A 15872-nucleotide genomic window follows, 5' to 3' on the forward strand; every position below is an offset into this window, starting at 1 on the left:
TGGTATCTGCTTTGGCTGCTTTGGTAGGTGGTAAGTGGGGCATGGTTTGATTCCATTACTCTGTTCTGACCTGGAATGTATGTTATCAAAGATAAGTATGAGGACAGGCCTAAAGACTGGCTATCTTAGAAGCATGGCTCTGAGTCAGTAGGTGGGGCCTTTGTATCCTCTTCAGAGTAGCCTCCCATGATAACTGTTCAACACTCTTTCTCACAGCTGCTCCTGACATTACTGGCCATAAACGGAGCGAGAATAAGAATGAAGGGCAAGATGCCATGATGTATTGCAAGTCAGTTGGCTACCCGCACCCAGAGTGGATCTGGCGCAAGAAGGAGAATGGTATGCCCATGGTGAGTAGGAGGCAGCCCTGATTCTCTATACCTGGATCTCTGTGGTTGCTAGAGCTTCTCCTGGGGAGGTCCAGACATCTGGACCAGTTGTTGCAACCCCTACCATAATGGTATGACCTTGGTTACCCTTTCTGGTCACAAATGGTTACATGATGAATCGGGAGGTCACTGACAGTCTCTGTTCAGCATGGAATCCCTACATGAATGATCTGTTAAAGCTGTCTGCTAAGCGATTAGATTGGTTTGTTTTCAAGACAGGAAGCTGAAAGAGCTAACCCCAATCTTAAACTTTTTTTATTATTCTAGTCCATTTGTCTTAGAGAAAATCCTGTTCTGGGTGTAGTCTTAACATACCTTTCTTGTTTTTTTTTTGGAAGAAAAGGCAATGAGGGCAATTGCTAGCATATTCCTGGGACACAGAAAGTACTGATTAGGAATTGGGGCAACATGATCAGGCTCAAGGGCAGCCTGAGACCTTGGAAATCTGACAGTATCTGCTCCAGAAACGGTCAAAAAGACATCTTTTTCAATCTGTGGGACGATTCTTGATGGTGTTGGGGGACTCAAATATTTATTAGACTCTCACTCTGTGATTTCATGATTGGCCAGTCTCTCTATCAGAGAGGGTGTCATACATTCCTCCTGTCTCTAGGCCTTGCATGCCCAGCACTATACTTTTCAGGAATCCTCTTTTATGGTCAATCATCAGAATCAGAAGGGACCCTGGAGATAATCTAATCTGCTTCTTCGGGAAGGTCGCATTATTAACCAAGGTAAATTAGTGACAAAACCGAGGAAGGATCAAATCCAGCTTTTATTTCAAGTCCATAATTCTTCCCACTCTGTGATCTCTCAGTAATATGTAATGTGGTGATAGGGACTCTAACATTAATAACGATGTGTAGATTCCAGAAACCCATTAATAAGGAGTTATGATGATGAAGAGAGAGGTTATTTTCAGAGCAGGCCCTGAACAGTCAACAAAATACTTTCTAAAGTGCTGGGAAGCAGATGCCCATTTCTCTCCCGGTATCTGGGTAGGGAGAGCCCTTGAGCTTCTGCCAAAACAGATTGGGATTCCTCAGTGGATATTTTCATCTCCTCTTCTTCTCATGCCCATGAACTCTATTTTTTTTTTAATGTTTATTTTTGAGAGACAGTGTGAACAGGAGACAGGCAGAGAGAGGAGGGAGACATAGAATATGAAGTGGGCTCCAGGCCCTGAGCTGTCAGCACAGAGCGTGACATGGGGGCTTGAACTCAAGAACCGAGAGATGAAGTTGTACGCTTAACCTACTGAGCCAGATGCCCCAGATGCCCCTCATGCCCATGGACTCTTTATTATCTGCTATATTGTGAAACACCTTTGAAATCAAACATTACTTCCTCTTGCTTTCAAGCTGTGAATCGTTTGGGAAACAGAAAACTTTTAATGAAAGAGGGATAGGGAAAAGAAAAGCAATTTCTAGGTTGATGCCTTTGAAAAACCAGTTTATCCAACAGCCTAAACTTGGTTGACGGCTAAGATAAAATGCTTTCAGTTTTTTTCTAGACACTAGTTTCAGTACAGATCCCTTTTCTAGATAGATCCCATAACTTTCTTGGGCCTCTTTGTTTTTAAAGAGTTTAGTCTAGTCCAATGTAAAATTCTAGTTTTCTCTCCCATCCCCTCTCCCTAGGCTCCAAGGGGAGCAGAGGATTGTCTTCATTCTGTCTTCTGGGTTTTTCTTTCTTTTGTATGGAGCAGGAGGGAGGACAAGTATCACACATCTGACTTACCCTGCAGTCCACTCTTGGTTAATGCTGCTGTTGTGGCATTGGAGGGGCAGGTGTCCAGATCCTGGAATTTGTAAGAACTTGTGTTAGTTTTTTATGGGACCAATTCTCAGATATGAGAGGTCTACTCTAAATGAATCTCTGTTTCCTGCTTCCCTCTGGCCACAGATGATTTTTACTGCTGGGGTCTTCTCACCCAGAAGGCAGCCAACCCTCTCAGGGAAACATGAACATCTTGGCTCTTCAAATGGTGGGCTTATGGGCTACTCTGCCTATGCAGGTCTCCTGCCTAAACAAACAGATACCCACTGGAAAAAGATTTTCTTCTTGGCACCCCCAGTCTGAGTGATTCTCTTGGCGCCTGTTCCACTTAGCTGCAGGGTGGAAAGCTGCATGCTTTCCAAGTATAACTCTCTTCCTGTCACTTCTAATCCCGTCTTCTCTTTCATAGACTGGTGAGGGTTAATGTGGTGATGATGTGAGAGGTAAGATAGCTTGATGGGCTCCCTCTTAGTAAGCCCTAGCATGAGTATTTGCCCCTGATTTGTTTGAACATTTCTTTCTTTCTTTTTTTTTTTAAAGAGATAGGTACTTTTTAAAATGTAAATCCTAATTTTTGACCATAAACGTAAAAATTACAGTAGTATTAAATACAAAGTTTTAAGTATCCTCATTAAAAGGCAGATTTAAGAAACAAAATTATAATGATATGTTGCTTAAAGATAATCTACATATAACAAAATAATACAGAAGTATTAAAACAAAAATGGTGGACAAAGCTATAGTGAAATTGTATAAATAAAAAAGAACAAGTGGAAATATTAACATCACAGAAAATGAAATGCAAATAAAAAACATTAAACTAGTGTGCCTGGGTAGCTTAGTCAGTTAAGAGTCCAACTTCAGATCAGGTCATGATCATGAGTTTGGGTCCAGCATTGGGCTCTATGCCTCCCCCTACTGATACAAAAACACCCTCCCTCCCTCTCTCTCTTTCTCTCAAAAATAATATTGAAAAAATAATACCTTAAAAAGATTAAACCAAGAGTTCCTTTTTATCACAGTAAGAGGACTAATCCATACTAAAGACAAGGCTGTCATGAACTTTTTATACTACATAGTACAGTTTCAAAATGAATGAAGCAAAAATTGGAAATATAAGGAAATATGGCCAGAAGCACAATTACAAGGTGGCAAAGTTACATATATATTTTAAGCCTTTGACAGATGAGATGGAAAATGCCCAACACTATAGAAGGTTTGAACATCTAATGACGGTGACACAGTCTTAATACTGAAACCTAAGTACCAGTCACTGTCAGTTATAATGTATATGAACACTTCCTAAGAGCAAGTTAATGGTATTTGAATCCTTTTTAAATACACACACACACACATTTTTATTACTGAAGTATAGTTGACATTAATGTTACATTAGTTTCACTTATACAGCAGAGTGATTTGACAGTTCTATACATAATGTAGTGCTCACCACAGTTAAGTGTAGACACCATCTGTTACCATACACATCACTACAATATTATTGACTCTATTCCCTGTGCTGTGCTTTCATCCAAGAATATGGGGTACTTTGATGCTTCTCCTTAGTCATCAAATTTGTAGCAATAGGACAAGTCTCCATTCAGTATCTTATTATGCACTGATTGAAAAGGTTAAAGTTTCTTGCATATGATGGTATTCAGAAAATACCCAGTGAAGGCCTATGGATCAAAGAAGACACTAATCACTTCTGATTGTAAATGAAAAACATGGAATTCGTGACCCAATAGAGCAGGGGTGAGAGAAGTTGGCAGCCTTCCAAGTCCTCAAGTCGAAGCTTCATGGGATAACTTGTTTTGAAGGCTGTTTGCCATTTCAGCCATACCCACACTCAGCTGCAGACCTCATCCACGGGATTCTCTTCCCCTTTCCTCTTTGCTGTTTCTGCTTATGCTTTAGTTGTTGCATAACAACTGGCACATGAGTCCATTTCCCCCCTGCTGGTACCCCAGGGGATCCGTGCTGTAAGCCTGTCCCAGCTCTACCTAGAGCCCTGCTTGTGCACCCTCACCTCCACCTTCCCACACGGGCCTGGAGCACTCCCCTCCTACTTAGCACTGCTCTACTCCACAATCTAGTGCATAAGCTACCTCTTCTCTGAAGCTGTCCCTGATTTCTTTCTGGCACTGGCCACTCACTCTGCCCCACAGCACTCTGTACGTGCCCTCTGTTGGGCCTTCTCTTCATGGTCCTATGACCATCCCTTTCGACGTCTCGTTCTCTCTTGAGGCCATTTTCCTTGTTCATTTTTGTGCAGTACTTTTCCCTATTTCATCTTCCTCTTAGTAGGATATAAGACAGGTAGCATACGTTAGTAAAGAGTTGATTGATTGAATAAACTTCCTTTAACCCTGTAATTCTGAAAGGAAAGGGCAGTTATGAATTTCTCTGCTATGACTAGGAGCAAGTTCGTAGCATTGTTTCTGGAGGAAGTTTAAGGAGACTTTCCAGAATTCACCAAGCATGAAGTAGATGTGCTGACTCTGAAGTCATCAGACGGTCTGAGGTTAGCATATATGCCTGACCGTGGAGGTCACACCCTTCCTCCATTCTCTTCCTGTGGTATGGTTTCTTACAATATGGTATTTGAAGTAGCATTTTCTAGATTGAGTCGCTATTTTCTGAGGCTACAGGGTAGGATTTCTGGTCACTTCATAGAAATTGGAGAAGTCTGGAGGACCAATGGTGGGGGAGGCCTTAACCTGACTCTACCAGAAGTTTACTGATGTAGTGTTTTTGTTGATATTGAAAGGAAGTTAGTGATGAAGGGCTCACAAGTTCCCTGGACAAAGATGGTCTTAGACGCTGCTTCCTCAGCCCAGCCAGTGGTCTTGCTAAGAAAGGAGAACAGTGCCACCTTATCATGGACACAGATTCAACTACTCTGACCTTTGTGTGTCCTCCCTTGTTCCACCTCTGAGCAGGACATTGTCAATACCTCTGGCCGCTTCTTCATCATCAACAAGGAAAATTATACTGAGCTGAATATCATGGATCTCCATATCACAGAAGACCCTGGCGAGTATGAATGTAATGCTACCAACTCCATTGGCTCTGCCTCCGTTGTCACCATCCTCAGGGTACGGAGCCACCTGGCCCCTCTCTGGCCTTTTTTGGGAATTCTGGCTGAAATCATCATCCTGGTGGTGATCATTGTTGTGTATGAGAAGAGGAAGAGGCCAGATGAAGTTCCTGATGGTAAGAGCATCCCTACAAAATAGCTATAATGTTGGGGTTGGTTCCTTGGGATGGTTTCCAAGCACCCAAAGAGGACTATAAGAATGTTGGGTTTCAATCCCAAAAGGAGAGAAGGAAAATTCTCATACTGGTTCCTTAATCCCTGCCCCTAAGATTAGACACCTAGAGCTATAATTATTAGCTCTGTCCTTCCATTTGGGTGTTCTCCAAGCCCCAGTCCCATCTGCCCTTCAGGCCCCATGTGGGGAATGGGCAGCTGTCAGTCTCTTTGTTCAGCTCTGTCCTCCTTCAATACAGATCAACAGGCAGATTGAGCTTGAGGAGAATCCAAGTCAAGCCTAGAAGCCACCCCAAGATCGCAGGCCACCTGGCCTTTCAGGCAGATTTAAGGTATCTAATTGGTTGTCACCTGGTTGCCTCGTTGTAGCCCCTGTAGGTAACTGCCCCAGTCAGTCAAACTGTTCTTGAGAAAAGCCAGTGGAACAAGTCAGCCTTTGGTTCCCTTGGTTGGTCCCTTTGATACGTTTTCAAGGTTCTTGGTGAAGCATGCACCTAGCATTTGGCTTGTCTGTCTCATGGACAAAATGGTGGAGTCTGATGCATCCACCACTCCCACTTTTAAGACAGAGCTAGATAAGCAGTAACACCTGGAGCCCATGCCCCAGGGCAGCGCCCTCAGCCTGGTGGAGGGCCAGAGATGGGAGTGGATAGAGCGGCGCTAGGACTACACTGAACTTTTTTAAGTGTTGGAAAGAATAAGGATCTTAGATTTTGGGGTATGCTTACAGTTAGGAAAGTCCTAGGAAATCTTTGTTTTGTTTTTTTTGGTCATGGGTATTCCATTTCTAACCCAGGGATTACAGTCAGCGGACAGCTCCTGCTAGAGACTTGTATCAGTACTACCTTTAGCTTTCTGACTAGCTTCCCACCCCCTTGTCCTGTAACATCACCAGCAGATGAATCAGCCAGCCAGAGATTACCTCCACTTGTCCATCACTGACTAGATGAGAAGGGTGCGTGCCCAAGTTCAGTGGAGGCGGGCCTTGGGTGATGGTGGCGATGCCAACGCCGGTGAGACTGTTCTGGGCCTGTGCTTGTGCACTGTGGTCCTGTGCCCAGCCCCACAGAGTTGTCCTTGTCCCCACGGCTGACCAGCAGGATTGCAGCCCAAACCATGTGTGTCTGTGGAGAATTACTAAAGGGAGGTCTGCTGCTCCCTCAGAGGGTGTGCAGCTCTAAAGCCATGCCGATGGCTACAGCCTCTCTGGAAGGCCATGTTTGAGAGGAACAGCCTCTTCCCCTCTTTTCCTTTTTTCTCAGCACCTCCAAATCTCTGCCGTAAATAGAAGGGGGTATTCTAGGGAGGCTGGCTAAAAGGTTTATCGTTGGAACTAACAGCGCACGTAGGGAGCCCCGGCAGACCCCTCCCACTGTACGGCCAGCAGCGAGCTAGATGGAGGAGTGAGGCGGACGCCAGCTGGAAGTCAGTGGGCCTGTGTGACTAAATGAGCTGGTTCCATGCAACAGAAGTGTGCCCCTGGGATTTTTACATTTCCTCTCCTGGGTGCACAGAGCCGCCGTTCTACGAGGTGAACTGCGTTCTTGGGGTTTTCACCTGTGCATAATGCTTTTTTCTCTAGATTTTCCTCCTCCCTGCTACAAATTAGAACTCCCAAGGCAGAATGCCTGTATTTAGGCCAGAGAGCAAGGGGAAGTTGTGTGTATTTCCAGCACAGCTCTTTAGAAGCAGTTATGCCTCAGTTCTGCAAAGGGATTTTCGTCCCCTCAGAATGCTTTTGCTTTACTCAGTATCACCTTGCTCAGCCCTCCCTTTGGAAAGGTGGAGAAGCAAAACATCAGGTAGGAAAGGGCAAAGATGGGCTTCAGAACCTGTTTTTTAATTTTAAGATGATTGAGGCTGGCTGCTGCTCTCTTGGCAAAGTGATATGTTGGCTTAGCTTGTCCCCATCAGAGGTTCTGGTCTTCCTCGTAGGAAGCCACTTTGTGTACCAGGTCGCTCTCCCAGCGTGTCTGGAAGACATTTGGGTTACATTTGAGAAACGGTTAGTACTGGTTCTGCCAAGTGCAGACACCTGCCCTGGGAAGCGGCTGTCTTAGAAGAGCTAGAGCTCCATGGCTATTGAACTCAAGTGGTGGCCAGTTGAGTAGAGGAGACCTTTGTGGCCAGCACATCTTCTGAACGGCTTCCTGAAGGGAAGGTACCTCTTTTAAGCTAAATTATTATAGAGAGTGGATGAATCCTACATAAAAGACGTGGGTAAGTGCTAAGTAAAATCTTTTTGCTCCGGTCTCTTGGAAGAAATGTAATGCAAGCCGCATTTATTTTTTTGTTCTTGAATTGGGGCAACAGACCTGGGATGCTGGAATTATTGTGGTGTTCGCCTCCTCTCTGCTCCCTTCCCGACAGCCAGCGCGGCCCAGGCTCCATTCTCCATCTCCACTTCCCTGCCTTGCTCCAGCATTTCCATCCCAGAGTTTTCTCCTTTGTCTGCCTCCTCCTCTCAAACCCATCCTTGTTCCTGTGCCCCTTTATTTCTTGTCCTCCTGGAATTAATCATTAAAGGAAAAAAAAAGTTGATTGTTCCTCAGTGAGTTTTCCTTATGCTGTGACTTTTTTCCAGCCAGTTTGCCCTCAACTCCTGTGCATCCATGTAAGAGCAGTGCCCTCATCTGCTCTCTCCCCACGTACCCTGTCCCCAAGTCTACACAGAGGGAGATGCAGGCGCTTCTTTGTGGAATGAATGAAGAGGTACCTTACATCTGATACAAATTGGGAGTTTTAGAGGTGATGAATTTTTATCAGATAGCCATCTGTGGCTCTGTTAACTTATGCCACTGTGAAAATGGATTTTTTTTATATGCCTGACATGCTTTCTCTGCCAGAGAAAGGTTTTATTATCAAGGTAGACCTAGGATGTATTTCTGACTTACTGAGCTTTTTCTTCTGTGAAAAAATTTCATATAAAACTCATATTTGGGTAGTCTGTGAGTTCTTAGAAACACAGCCCCTTACCAGAAAAGCACTAGGTGAACAGTTTAAAACTATACACAGGGACAAATTTGAACTTAGAGAGTTTATACTTCAAGTATGCTTCACCAGAAAAGCAAATATTGCTTTAGATTCTCACATAGAAAATGCTTAGGGTTAAGGGTTAGCTGCTGCCAGTAGGGGGAGGGGGAACAAAGGCCTCTGTGTTTTAGTCTGGAGTCTACTCAGAACATTTTATAAGCAAAACTCACACTAAGTCCCCTTAAGCCCCTGTTGTGGTTTCTTTGAGGATCAGTGCCCAGCAGGTTGGTTGTCTCTGGGTAGATCATATGTCTCTGCATATCACCTTTTTTACCTTCAGGGTTTTCAGGAACAGATGAATCATGGAGCCAAATAAGGGCTTCGTTTTTTCGCTTTACTCATCTCTTGACTACATTCTCTGAATATATTAAATGATAATTTTCTAAAAAGACTGGGTCCAGCCAGTATCCCCCTTGCCTCCCGTCCATCCTGCCGCTCACATGCTTGGAGCAGACCTGTGCTGGTTCTCTGCTGACAGAAGCTGAGGGGGTTAGTGTGTGCCTCCAGGCATGCCCCTCCCCACACACCTGGGGACTCGAGGCGGAACCTGCCTCATTGTTGGTGCCTTCAGTTCTACTGGACATTGTAGTGACTGCAAGTGAAAACAATAGGAGTTCACTTAGGAAAAGCAGTGGTGGCATCAAAGAGAGTTTTCTATTTTCACGTTAGGGAGATCATTTTTGTAAGCAGTTCAAAGGGACTCTCTTAAGTTACTGGTGGAGAAGATAGCTGAGGTTTTGGGGGACCATTTTTAGTGGCTCTGATGTATTCAGACTCTTTAAGACACTCTACAATGAAGAGATATTCTGATGTTTGAAAAATCTATCAGTTGGGAATATGAAGCTTTACAGTAGACCAGGAATATTGGTAAAGAATTTTGATTTTTAAAATATGCAACACACCTTTCGTTGTGTCTTAACTAGGGGCCCTCTGAGGAACAGGCTACCTTATGGAGAAAATACTATAGTACCAAATATGAAAGGAAACTGGAAGTAACGGTCAATCACTCTCTGGTTTAATGCTACTCTGCTGAGATGAGGCAAAATTTAAGCAGGTTTAAAAACTATAAAAGTCCATCCTCAGTAAGATGAAGGCAGTGAAAAAGGAGCTTTGACCAGACAGTCCCCTCTTGGTCATTCTGACTGGAAAGCCATCTTTTTGGAGGTGCTGCCACGTCAGGTGCCCCGTTCTTTAGCGAGCATCGCAGAGCACCCTTCCCGATGACACGGCCATGCGATGTAGGGGACTGAGGGCCGGAGTACGTCTGGTTGGGAAGACGGCAGATCCACCGGGAACTTCACTCTCCTGAGGTGGATTCCAGAAGCATCTTCTTTCCCTTCTCCCCAGTCCTTTTCCTCTCATCTAGCCAGTGGTTGTGAGTAATGCCCAGGTGAAGAGAGGAGCCCTTGTTTAAGCAGCTATCTTTTGGCCTGAGGGTTTGGGGTATGTTGATATTTGTCGGTTACTATGACTTCTTTTTTTTTCCCCCTTCAATTGCATCAAACCCTTAAAACATGGTGGTAAGTGAGCGATATGCATGCTTTTGGAGTTTGTTTAATCTCCGCTTCAGTCTATACGATGCACAGTTCATGATGTTAACACTTTTCTTCAAGTTTACTTTATTCACTTTCACAACTAATTTGGATTTCAGTTTGCTGTTCAATCCTCATTTATTTTTGATTTTCGTACCTTTTTTTCTGTAGTTCTGTTCTTTCCCTCTCTCCTGATTTCCCTGTTAGGGTCAGGTGGTTTGTTTTTTTTTGTTTTTTTGTTTTTTGTTTTTTTGGTCTGACCGGTAAAGGGAGAGTGGTGCTGCAGATAGTGACTCAGTCCAGGACAGTAGGAGACACGAGGCTCTTTTCTTGATTCCTTGTAAATGTGCAGGTGGACTTGGAGAGAGAGAAGAAGTGAGACTTAGACACTAGTGTGACTAGCACCCGCTCCCACTTGCAGGCATGGCAGCTGCACCGGAGCCGCTGTTGCTAAAAGCCCAACGTGCGGCCCTTTGCACGTTACCGGCTTGTCAGGCTAGAAGACGACCCCACTGGGTGGACAGCAGGGCCTACCCTCCTATCCCCCACCCCCCAACTGAAAGAGAAGCTTGCGTGTGAAGTGCTCGGGTCAGTGCCGACAGCGTCATGCTTTGAGAAGAGTAGCTTGGCCATCGCGACGTCCCCCCTCCCCTGCTTTTTCTTTTCACATTGGGAGTAGATTGGTGGTATTCTTGTCAGTTATCTTTAGAACTTTGTGTTTCCTGGAGCACAGCCAGAGCACTAGAACTATCCTGTTTGCTCCTGTGTCTTTTCCTTGAAGTCCCTGAAGTGCTTAGTTCCTAGCATGTAGCTGAGCTGGCTTGGCCGGGATGCGGAGAGCAGCTGGGTGTTGTGGTGAGGGTAGGTTTAGGCCGGGCTCGTGTGTTTCAGTCCTGGTATGTCTTCGTATGTCTTCACTGCATACACAACACACAGATGTCTCGGGTGTCCTCGAGTCTTGGTTTGTTCTTTGTACCTGTTCAATAGCGTATTGTTAGTAGTAGATTCCCAGGGACACTCATGTGTCGTTAGCCTATTGTTTTGGCTGAGAAGTCGTTGGTTTGTGGTTAGTTTGTTCGTTTGTTTTTTTAATCTTTTTTTGCTCCAGTCACTGTGTGTGCTGGCAGTGGCTTTGCCTCTCCGTTGCCTCGAAGGACCAGGTGGAGCAATGTCTCCTTATAACAGACATTACTCCTAACGTGTGCGCCTGCAGATGCCTACACTGAGACTGTAATCTCCATAACTGCTTCATGTGCACCAAGCCCCCTTGTGGAATCCTGCTGAGAGTTTTTCTAGAAGCCTTCAGTGAAACCAAACTGTTCTGAATCAGTTAGTCTACCTGACTGGTGTAAAACAGAAAAACTAAGAGCACTTGCTTATTCCCTCCCCATGTATGTGTATCCCTGCTTAGAGGGGACCAAGTTGCCCTTAGTTGAAACAGGAAAGAAAAACATATAAATCAGAACCATGAATTGCCAATTTAAGAAGGCTTCTAAACTCAGATAACGTAAGCTTTTTGGTTTAAAAAAAAAATCTCATGGCTCATCTGGATTCGGGTTCTGGTTTTGGCCAGGGCTCGGATTGAGCCTGTCTTTCTGTCTGAAGTCTTTTCTAGAGGGATGTCACCACTATTCAGCTTTCCCTGATGTGTCACAGAATGTCTTTTGGTTATGCATACACTTGTGCTGGCATAGCCCAGCTGGGCTGACCCAGTATTCGGTTAAACTGTTGTGGCTTCCTCTCCCTCAATCTCATTCGTCAGACTAAAGACTCTCCTAAAGATTACAAAACAGCAAGAACAGTGTCCTTTGGGGAAGTGAGGATGTGTGGCTAAATGTATAGAACATACACATCCATCCACACTGCAGGACTGAGCCATGCATTCACCGCAAGAAAACAAACAGCAGGATTTTACAACTGAAATGTTGGTTTGTGTTCTCATCTCTCTAAGAGTGAACCACTGGAACTTGGGGACAAGATGAGTATAATATCGCAGCCTGTCTGTCCGCTACAGTTGCAGTTTTTCATGACAAGCATTCCCAGTGTCAACTAAAACCATTGAAACAACATACCTGCCATTAAAAACTCGAATCTAGAAGTAATAACTCCATGAGTGTTTTGCACCTCCAGATGGAATGGCCTTGAATAAATGCTATGAATAGCCATGTTTGCCACTTGCCGTTTGCTTTTCTGTTAATTCTTACATAGAGTCTCACGATTTTCTCCTTTCTCCTCTTGTCTCTCAATGGATTATTAAAAAACTGAATACCTTGTAGACGATGAACCAGCTGGGCCAATGTAAGTACTTTGTTGGATACTGATTTAGTAGTTTGTTTTATTTTGTATTTGCAGTTGCACTGAGTTGAGTAGCTAAGGTTGTGGGGAACCCAGCAAGTGGAAATGAGTGTTGTAGTGTAGACTCCCTAGCTACACGGCCACGGAGCTGACTGACAGCCATTTGATTCCCAGGACAGGCTGTGCAGTTTTGTTTTCAGTAACCATATAAAGTGGAACGCTATGCAAAAAATTGTTTAGAAAATTTGCATATCCTATATAAATTGATAGTGTGTGGGGGCTGGGGGGCATGAGCTGTAGTGTATTAGAGACTTCCAGTTTTGTATAAGTTAACTTCAAGCTGGATAAGCTGTCTGGCTCCATGAACAATTGCATGTATCCAAGACAGATGGTGCCACAGATTTTGAATCAGTCCAAGATAAGCTGAATCTCCTAGAGTTGGGGACTAAGGAGTAAGAGGCAGACATGCCCACCTTGGCAAAGTGCCAGGGCACAGCACTGCCTATATGTAATTATCTTTTATCATTTGAGAAGAGACTGTGGCATTCAGTAGAAAAGAAACTATTCGTATACCTTTATAATAATTATAGTATGTGAATCGGATGGAAAGTTACCTGTATTATTGTCTGCCTTGGGAGTCAAAAGGATTAACTGAAAGTGTGTACGCGCTTTACATAGTGTGTACACACTTTACACAAAGAATATTTTTATTGACTAATGTTGTGCAGTAAAATTTCTTACTATACCAGGGATGGTAGGAAGTGAAAGAATCCCTGTATTTCCATGTGTTATAATTTCAAGAGTTGCTACTGACTTTAACTCTTACAATGCAATTTTTCCTCCAAAGGAAAACCAACTCTACCAACAATCACAAAGATAAAAACTTGCGCCAGAGAAACACAAATTAAATACTGCTTATAATGTAAGTATGGCCTTTAGAAATTTTAAAAATTATATGCACATGAATGTTGCCTCTCTTGACCTTGTTACGTATTCTTTGGTAGTTGGTGGCATGTTGTAGGATCTTTTAGTTCAATTCAGAGCTGCTGATGCTGATGGAATGAGTTCTGTCTGCCCTCCATCCAGTGCAGCAGCTGGAAAGGAACATTTCCAGCTGTGTCGTTCCACATATTTATGTAAGTGCCATCCATTTCAGAATATGGTGTTTCAAAGTACATACTTGGCACCACTATTTAACTGTATCTTTAAAAAAAGAGGTAAAAATTGTCACCTTAGGTGGATTATTCCCTGAGGCCAGTTAATTCCTCTCTGCTTGTGAGGGCAAGGCAAGAATGGTGGCCGGGCAGAGCTGGGCCAGAGTGTCTTGCGTGCAGGCACATGGAGATCAGAATTTCACACCACATCCCTGCGCGTGCTGTCTGAACCGGAGCTTTGTTTTGTGTGGGATCTGCTGTAGTCTTCAGTGACAGAGCATATTCCCTTTTAATTTCCAAATACTTTTTCTTCACAGATCTTTAGGTTCCTGAAACTGGTGGCAACATGATCTGCTAAATTTTCTGCTTGGACCTCTTTGGTTCTCTCCCCTTTTAAGTGAGCAGCACCACAAATGACTGTCTAAAGCATGCCTTATTTAGCCTTTCCTGTAAGGGTGATCTAGTCAGGTACATTTTAAACAATGCTTCAGTGTAGAAGGTGTAAACTATTTTGGGCTTGATGTGCTGTGAATGTTGCTTTTTCCCCCCTTTGTTAAAATATTTAAGTGGAAGTGAAAAGGTCCTCTGAGGATCCGATCATGCATGCGCCATTTTTTACTTCATGCAGCTGTTAAATTGGCAAAGCTCTAAAATGCACTGCTGCCATCTAGTGGTAACATTTTTGTAAAGTACAGCAAAACCTACAGATATATACAGTATATAAATATATATATATATATATTTATATTTTTGGGGGTGGGAGAAATCCAAAATAAAATAAATGCTTGTTTCATTTTTTAGCTGCTGATATTCATTCCTTATTGTATGTTGTCAGATGAGGAAGTTGTGCAGATCTGGTACAAAAAGATGAGTAATATAAACTGAAATCTGTAATTTTAAGGGCTTAACCTACGACTTTGATAAAAAGCTGGAACGCTCCACTGAATGGATATATTGAATTGCAGTATATATGTATGATTGCTTTTTAAGTGATTATTTTCTTTTGTTAAATCATGTAAATTCTTAAATCCTTTTGCACTGATGTGTTGAACCTTATTGTACATTCAATTGAGGCAAACTTTTATAATTTACCTTTGTTTTCAATGACCTTGAAATGTCATAGCATGGTTCTATGCAACTAGTTATCCTCTGGGGTTGACACTGTATTTTTCACATTGATTTAAAAACGGTTGAGTGTAGATTTTCTCACCCAGCAGGGTTCTCATGCGGTGTGTAACCGTAGATGCATGTACTTGTGTTTTGTGTAAGTGTTGAAGTGCAATGATGTATAAAAAAGTGGATTCACTGTTTTTAAAAATAAAACATTGATAAAAGGTGTTTGGAATAATACTCTTTATTCTTGTATCTGATCTTAGGAGGAAGCAGTTTTTCAGTGCCTTCAAGTTCCTTAGTTCTATATGTATGCGGAGTGTTAATTTCTCAACCCTGTCAGCTTTTTAAGTTCCTTTTCCACCTCTTCCACAAATGCGGGGAAATTCTGATCCATGAGGCACAAGCGTAGAAAGGGGCCTAACTCTTCTGTGTCCCACGCAGATTGTTCACAGACCGGGGATATCTCCTCTGACATCAGGAGAGACTGTGGGGATTCCAGAAGAGTAGTTTATTAGCAATTATGGCCAAAAGCAATGACCTGAATAACAACACAGAAAAACTGCTTTAAGGAACTATTAGGGAAACACCAAAAATGAGTGTTTATTAGCTTTACAGGCTTCATGTCATGTCTCTAACTACACATAGGAAGCGAGATAAACTTGTATCCTTAAGTATTTCAAATTAATAACATGATTTACAAAGTTCAGATCCTGCTTTAATGAAGATACACCGTGTTAACATTTTGTGGATAAGAAAGTTGTCCGTGAATGAAATGCACTAGCTTAGTTCATCTTCCCCACCTCCTAGATGAATGGGTGTGAGCTCTTCACCCATGTGGAAGGGGGGTTCTGAATGTAACAGAGAGAGGTCACAAACTCTCTGCCCAAAGGACATAATTACCTCACTCGGGTCTCTTTCCAGTCCTATTCGTGAGGTTTGACAGGGAGAGGCCTGGAACCCGCACCACCGTGAACACACGGACATTTCCCTGCCTTCCGCTCAAAATTTCTTCATGCTGCCTACACTCTCTCGTTGTCAAACAGCCCCTGGCAAGCAACCGCTGATCTGTTCCCGATTACGCTGTAGCTTTGCCTTTTCCAGAATGTCATAGATGGAAGTTCTGTAATGTCAAAGCATTTTTCCACATGCTTATTTGCCACCTGTATATCGTCTTTGGTAACTTGCAGTGATTTAAAACCAGCTGAGGGGCGCCTGGGTGGCTCAGTCCCAACTCTTGATTTTGGCTCAGGTCATGATCTCATAGTGTGTGGGATTGAGCCCTGTGTCAGCTCTGTGCTGACAG

General features: G+C 43.4%; 2 protein-coding genes across 3 annotated transcripts in view; one reads left to right on the forward strand and one right to left on the reverse strand.

The window, feature by feature from the left end:
* The window catches only part of NPTN (neuroplastin), an 80362-nt gene extending 65561 nt beyond the window's left edge, over positions 1-14801 (forward strand). The window contains exons 5-9 of one of the 2 annotated variants that reach the window (XM_039237835.1): positions 217-350; positions 5111-5384; positions 12284-12305; positions 13150-13224; positions 13774-14801. In XM_039237835.1, coding sequence (XP_039093766.1) covers positions 217-350; positions 5111-5384; positions 12284-12305; positions 13150-13210 — 491 coding nt within the window. In that variant the 3' untranslated portion in view covers positions 13211-13224; positions 13774-14801. The remainder of the gene's footprint in view (positions 1-216; positions 351-5110; positions 5385-12283; positions 12306-13149; positions 13225-13773) is intronic. The other variant, XM_039237836.1, reaches the window with a different exon arrangement.
* REC114 (REC114 meiotic recombination protein) overlaps positions 14795-15872 on the reverse strand; it is a 119310-nt gene continuing 118232 nt past the window's right edge. The window contains exon 6 of the mRNA XM_039237837.1: positions 14795-15053. Within this exon, the coding sequence (XP_039093768.1) occupies positions 14889-15053 (165 nt within the window). The 3' untranslated portion in view covers positions 14795-14888. The remainder of the gene's footprint in view (positions 15054-15872) is intronic.

The sequence above is a fragment of the Hyaena hyaena genome, unplaced genomic scaffold (assembly GCF_003009895.1).
Source record: "Hyaena hyaena isolate Hyena2069 unplaced genomic scaffold, ASM300989v1 scaffold_130, whole genome shotgun sequence".
NCBI classification, from domain to species: domain Eukaryota; kingdom Metazoa; phylum Chordata; class Mammalia; order Carnivora; family Hyaenidae; genus Hyaena; species Hyaena hyaena.